The sequence below is a fragment of the Limulus polyphemus genome, unplaced genomic scaffold, assembly GCF_000517525.1.
Source record: "Limulus polyphemus unplaced genomic scaffold, Limulus_polyphemus-2.1.2 Scaffold171, whole genome shotgun sequence".
NCBI lineage: Eukaryota > Metazoa > Arthropoda > Merostomata > Xiphosura > Limulidae > Limulus > Limulus polyphemus.
In genome coordinates this window covers 342,638-349,979 of record NW_013665781.1, presented here as the reverse complement: position 1 = coordinate 349,979, position 7,342 = coordinate 342,638, and the positions used below count along the sequence as shown (strand labels likewise).

The 7,342-nt window shown below is 31.9% G+C and overlaps 1 protein-coding gene across 3 annotated transcripts in view; it reads right to left on the bottom strand.

Moving 5' to 3' along the window:
* Positions 1–850: 850 nt before the first annotated feature.
* The window catches only part of LOC106477908, a 59,903-nt gene continuing 53,411 nt past the window's right edge, over positions 851–7,342 (bottom strand). For all 3 annotated transcript variants that reach the window (XM_022381529.1, XM_022381527.1, XM_022381528.1), the window contains exons 8-9: positions 2,115–2,319; positions 851–1,481 (exon numbers count right to left, since the gene is read on the bottom strand). In XM_022381529.1, the coding sequence (XP_022237237.1) occupies positions 1,241–1,481; positions 2,115–2,319 (446 nt within the window). In that variant the 3' untranslated portion in view covers positions 851–1,240. The remainder of the gene's footprint in view (positions 1,482–2,114; positions 2,320–7,342) is intronic.

Sequence of the window (7,342 nt, the reverse complement as noted above, 5' to 3'; positions counted from 1 at the left end):
CATCAGCAGCTAGTATCTTGTGTACTTAAGGGATCATAAAGTGAAATTTGAGCCTCTAATTATGTTCAAGACAACACTGTTCAACATTAAAAAAAAGAAAATGTCACTACAGACTTAACTAGTTCCACCTAATAGCTGTCTTCGAAAACTTTTTTTTTCCCCCCAATACACAAAACATTTCATGAGATCATTTCTAATCTAACTATAAATGATTGGTATTAATAAGTTACATTATCTTTCTGGCTGACAAACAAACAATAACTTATCAAAAGCCATAGTGGTAAGCACTTGCTGTTGTTTTCATACACATATTTATGACAAAAAAGGCATTATCAGAAACTTTCTTTATGTACAAAGTTCTTTAAAACAATTATAAAAGATCATGCCTAACTTTTGGTCCAAGGTCTGTATATCACATTTCTTACATGAGTCAGGAACACGACTCTCACTTTTTTTTTACATACAAGCAGCCACCAAAGTTCAACACTAAAATAAGTTATTGAGACTGTGCTGCAAAAAATATCTTGTAAGTTTATAGTACTACTTCTTTAAAGAATACGGCACTGAAGCAATAATTCAATGTAATAGGAATTTTTTTCTTATGAAAAAAAAGGACATATTATTAAGCTCAAATACATTGTTCATGATCACTTTCAGAAACTTAGAGAAAATTTACTGAAATGTTTAATCTATCAATAAATGTTAAATTGCTTATTAAATATTAATTATAATGTACTGCAAAAATTAGCATTGTTTCTGATACAAGGATAATTAGTTGTTATTAAAATTTCTGACTGTTGATATATATATATAAAGCAACTTCATTTAAAATTATGTGACATATTTTTCAAAGAAAGAAATTTATAACAATTTATCAGTACTGATAACAAAATTGTATGAAAATACTATCAAATACTACTTTTGGCATATTCTAGGACTATGTTAATAGAACATTCCTTTAAAAACAATTTACATAATTAAAGGGTCCTCAACATAAATCTTTTGAATTCTTAACAATTTACATATATGTGTCTCATAGCAACAATCACTTTATGTGCTTGTTTTTCTTTGTTACAATTAGGAATTGCATTAAAAAACCCCAAAAAATCATGATGATTTCAGATTTTGATAGAAATAATACAACATATTAACAGTATTATGAATCAAAAATGGGATATTTTAAAATTCTCAGGGATTTTTAACAATTGAAAGCTGACAAAACAACAACGAAAAAAGTTCATTATGAGTTCCATTCAGCATTACATGTACCTGTCAGTATATGGGGATCAATCTCTCTGTAGTATTTCACTTCAGGCCACTGGGTAGACTTGTTTTTTTTACGTACAAGGCGGTTCCTCTTCCTTGGAGAACTCTGCACCTCACATATTTCATCCAGTGCCAAAGTGATAATACCTTGTGCTGTAAGCATTTTTCCATGCCGAGTTTTCAAATGACGCTTATATGTATTTCTTGTTTTGAATCTAATAGATAATACCAAACAATGTAAGTGAAAAAAATAAGCAAAAATATGACTTGTGACTAAAAACAACATGAACCAGACAAAAGGAAAACCTTTACTGTTTCACGTGAATGGTCAACCCAAATTTGCATCCAGTCTATACTTTTAATAAGCACAGGATCTGAGAATCTCATTAAATTTAACAAAAGAGAGAATTTTACTTTTAGACTGGATCAACAGTTTTTATATATTTGTTTTTCCATGTCAAAGTGATACAGGGAATTGTAATGTATTTACTATGAAATGCCATGAAAAAGTGCTAACCTGAAATTCCAAGAATGTACTTGTATTTATTAAATAATTCACTGAAATTAGTTTTAAATGTTTGTCTACCACTAAAGAACTGATATTCATAATTCATTCTACTTTCTATTTGAGTCATTACAGTCAACTTCTAGAATATAAAACTTGTAAATATTTATTTTTATTATTTATTCTGATTTATTCTTAGAGCTACTCAAATTAATATATTAATGAAATAAACTTTAACATATATACAGCTATCCATTCAAATACTAAAGCTAAGAGTAAAACCAAAACTGCAAGTATTTAGAAGTTTGAATACATTGTCTAACTTTTTTTTTGAAGAACTTACTTGTGGCCACAATCTCCACACTCATAAGGAGTTTCACCAGTATGCCTCCTAAGATGTTCCTTATAGTGACTGGGGTGGCGGAAGTTGCGTCCACATTCCAAACATACAAAACGGCTTTTATTGTTATGGATTAACATATGATAATTCAGGCTATGCTGTCTGGTAAAAGTGTCTCCACATACAGTACACCTAAAAGGTTTTATTCCTAAAAACAAAACAAAAAATAAATTCTTAACTTAGCAATATAAATAATTTAAAACAACAACAATGAAATATGGAAGTCAGGTTACATATATTTACTGTTATAGAGGATTTATGAGTTATCAATTTAGTAACCTTTCACTCTACAGAAATGGTAGATATTTGAGAGTATACCCACTCTCATAAAGATGTGTCAAAAAGATCAAGATATAAGTACTAAATGATCTTTGGCATCACAATAATGATAAAGTTAAGGAAAACTAACAACTACCTAATCAGAGTTTTACATTCCTTATCAAATTGCACTAGTTTTATTATCTAGGCATTCAAGATTAATTAACACCACCAACATTTTAATTACCACTTACATCATAATTAAAAACACTGTAGGTAGATCATACTCTGAAAGAACCTGATTATCAGGGCACTTTGGAAGTTAGACCTTCCTTTTCCAAGGATGAATTGGGAATATGTAGGAAGAATAACTTAATAAGATCATCTTCAGTCGTGAATATTTATGGTAGCCCACACTGATAAAACATAAATGTGTTGATTGGTTTTACAGAGTAATATTATAGGTATGAGTGGGATTTCACCTTTAAGGTAATAAAAAAATAGGATGAAAGTGGATGTATGAGAAAAAGAGTTTAGGGAGATTAAGAATTAAAAAAATGATTCAGAAGGAAATAGTGAAAGATAAAATTATAAAAAAAGGTTTTTCAAAACAACCCTATAAACTATCAAACTACCCAAAATTAATATTTAAAAAAATAGTACCATTTTCAAAATATAGGCTTTAATAGGTTCAAGGAGAGGCCTGAATCTTTAAATAAATTGTGAATCATTAAGATTTTAAAAGTGGGTGGTTTGGTGTTTTCATGTAATATAATAATTATTGTAAACATATTGTTAATTTAGTATTATATTACACTACCAGTATAACTGCATGGTACTTAAGGGGTTACTATTGTACCCACAAATGTCCATGGACATCTTAGTGTAACCCAGCCTCAGAATGTTGTGGAATTAAGCACCTATGTCATAACCACTGTATCATCACTAGTTTTTCACCTGTGTTTAGTAGGTACTGGTGAGACAAGATATCCCCCTACATTTTTTGGATGTTATTACTGCAGTAGCTACTTTTAAAGATTATATATCTTGGTTGTTTTCTAAAACTGGAATAACTCCGATTTCTTGTGTTACTGATTGATGGTTTTATATATTCAGAAGTACCTTCACTATTAAGGGAGTGACACATAATAAAGTTTAAACTTAAAAACTTACAAGATCTATCCGACATACTTGAAAAACAAGTATTTTATTTAACACATTATTAACGTATGGCACATCCATGAAGATATGTAAATCCAGACAAGGAGGAAGTGGAACACCCGCTGACATGTGAGCCTTGTCCAACCACCAATGCAGATCATCTACAAGGGAAGAAGAGAGAGAAAGAGGAGCCTCCAATGGATCCTCCACAAGATTCCATTGGTCATAGAGAGTCCACTGAAGAGACTGCATATGTGTTTGACCCAAGGGGATAAGGGCTTCCATGGAAGATCACATTCCCAAAAGTGATAGAACCTCACAGGCTGTAAGAGAGGGAGCAGTAAGGGCATGGAGAAGTGAAAACTCCATTGAACAAAGTCGTAGAGGAGAAGATTGGGCCCAACTGAGATGAGTATTGAAAAGGACACTCAAATGGACAAGATATTGGATAGGTATAAGGAATGACTTCTTCAACTTGATTAATCAACCCATACAAGCTGCCTCCATGAGCAGCAGATGAGTGTGAAAGTTGGACTCCTGTTCGGAACAAGCTAACAGAAGCCAGTCATCCATGTAATGATGGAAGTGCAACCCCGAACGTGTAAATTTCGGGTGATTGTCTTGACCACCTTATAAAAGACATATGGGGCTGAAGCAAGCCCAACGGGCAGGGCATGAAATTGATAAGCTACACTGTGTTGAATAAACTGAAGATAGCATTTCAACTGATGAGATATCGGGATATACATGTAAGCATACGCGATCTCCACCTTAGTCATCCAGAAACACGGAAAAAAAGCACACCTGAGGGGGTGAGAAAAGACTCCACGGTAAATCTGGGTAGAACCAAAAATTGATTGAGGTGGGACAAATCGACCACAGATCGCCAATCCCCAGTTTTCTTGGGTACTGCAAACATGGAATAAAAACTAGGAGAAGGATGATTGACAGGTTCGATGGCTTGCTGGAAGAGAAGATCTTGTACTGCTTTGGATAGGTGCTGATAAGTAGGTGGTAAACAAACCTGGAACAAGGCTACATCCCTCCCCCAAAAGATCCTAACAACAGAGAAACCATGGGTGTAAGGCTAGAGCAGAAGAAGACAAATGTGCCAATGTGGAGGTAATCAGGGAGAGGTAATCCCCTAAAAAACCGCTCAGGATGTTTGTGAATTGCCTTGGAAAGGAGGTGGAAAGTAGACGAGTACGATAGGAGAGTCAATAGGGTAAGATGAAGACAGAAAAATTGGGCGTGGGATAAAAGAACATGATGATCAGGACAAAATGGGCAAAATTGATTCTAACTGTTGAGAATTGAGAAATGGACATTCTATCTGGATGGTAGGGCAAGGCATGCTGGCACCCTCAACCATCAAGGAAACAAAATGCTCAGCATGAACCCTAATATCTGTGGAAGAGGAAAAACCAAATAATGAGAGGAGGAAGTATCATGTAACAAAGAAGAACGGGGTTATACAAAAATGGGGAAATGGATAAAATAGAACATACTTGAGAAATCATGTCTAAAAAAGCCATATTAGGCCTAGCTGATTCCACAGAAGGGGCATAGGAAGACATGGCAAAAACAGGTGGAGGAAAAAGGCTATCAAAATCCTTGTCGACCCGAACAATTTTGGCACGTTCAGAAGGAGTAGGGACAAGATCAGGAGAAGCAGGTTGATTTATATAACAATCAATCTCACGGTGGATGGTAGCCAATAAATCCAAGGATGAGTCCCCTCCACCTGTAGCCTGTGTGAGTGTGCTAGTAGAAGGTATGATCTCCAAAGTGGTAACTTGAACTTCAGAATTTATTGTGTGAAAATGAAAATCAAACACAATTGCATGATGGAAAAAAAATTAAAAACTGGGAAAATAAGTTATCTCAAAAGTCGTTATCTGTTGAAAAACAATGAAAACAAAACACTTTGGAATAATAAAAAAATCACAAAGTTGAACAAACTCAAAGAGCACAACAAAAACATCTGATAGGTCTGTAATATCGAATAGAGGGAGTCACATGATGATTTACATGATGCATTTGAATCAGTTGATTATAAGGTAGATGAGAGCTCAAGGCTTGTTGCATGTTAAAAAATGCTTTTCATATACAAGGCAGCACTGAACAAGAATAGCTATTTATGTGAATGGAGGTAATGTACCATATTGGAAGTTAGCCATTGTTTAAAAAATAATGAATAAAGGTACAAAATTCTAAGAATGTCCAAGAATTATTTGGAAACACACCAAAAAAGTAATTAGTACATCATTCAGTAAAGTTTTACATAAATACAGTAAGAATGACAATTTAAAAGTAATCCACTTCAAAAACTAGGTAAATACATATATAAATACATAATTAATAAATGCATAACACATTTAAAGAAAATCACTAACAACAATGAACATGTTATGGGTAAGAAATAAATTACTGAGCATTTAAATTATCCACAAAGTAAATAAATCATCATTCCCACAAATATAATAATTAACAAATTTGTTTCTATTTATAAAACGCTTTATATTACAATTTTATGTAAAGAACTAGGGTTTTATTTCAATACATAATACCCTAGGATAACAAGGTTTATTTAACACTAATATGGACATATAAAGTATCATAAATAAACACATTTCACTTTTATCAAACTTTGGTGTACAATTGGTTCAATCAAACAATGCTATATCCAGATTAATTTGGATTCACATATAACATAAAACACCATACAAATAAAGGATTATTGCTTGGGAAAAAAAAAAATCTTTACAACTATTCTTTCAACTGATAAAATTAAAAAGTTTTTATCAACAATTTCAAGATCATTTAATAACTCAATTAAATCATTAAACTGCATCTATAAACACAGAACTTTCTGTCACAATGTTAATCACAAAAATTACTAATGTTTCACATTGAATGAATTTTTATAGGCTATGATTTTATTACTAGATAATACATTTGTGTATTAAGGCCAGAATGTCTTTTAACAAGTACAGGGAATTCCAATAGGGGCAGGGTAACTTCAGCCCATAAGTTACAGATCTGTATTTATTCAGACTAGAACTTTTATAGATTAAGAACCTTACTATGAAACACTATAGTAAAGCTTTGTAAATCAGATGCAGTTGTAGATATAAAGATGATATTATAATACTAAATTATCAATATTTCTAGACACAGCCATACAAATTTATACACCAGAGCTAACCCTAGAAAAAGAGTTCTTCCACTAAATAAAAAACATAATAACTGAATTTAGATATGAGCATTACTAATCAAAGATTCAAGTTATAAGCTTTCCATTTCCAAATAAGTTATTTCAATGTTTACTATTCTCGGCATATTAGATACAATAAAATTTGTTCATCATTACAAGAGTTCATGAACTCAATCTCATTTTTCATAAATGAGGTTTCTCATGCACATTTTAAACAAAATATTCATTCAATTCTGTGGGAAATTCAACAATTTTCTTTTGCTATACAGATTATATGTTTAGAAGTTTTACAGAGTACCATGACCTTCTAAAAACATCCAAACTTTAATTCCTTGGAATACTGTTTAGGATAACAGTGAATGGCTTTACTGTATTGACCACCATTTGTTTTACCTCATGTTAATTTATTATTTATATATATATATATATATATATATATATATATATAATAATATATATATACTACTATAATAGTAGTATAGACTATACTATTAGTTTAGTTTATACTTATTTTAGTTTTAGTAGTTACGTTCGT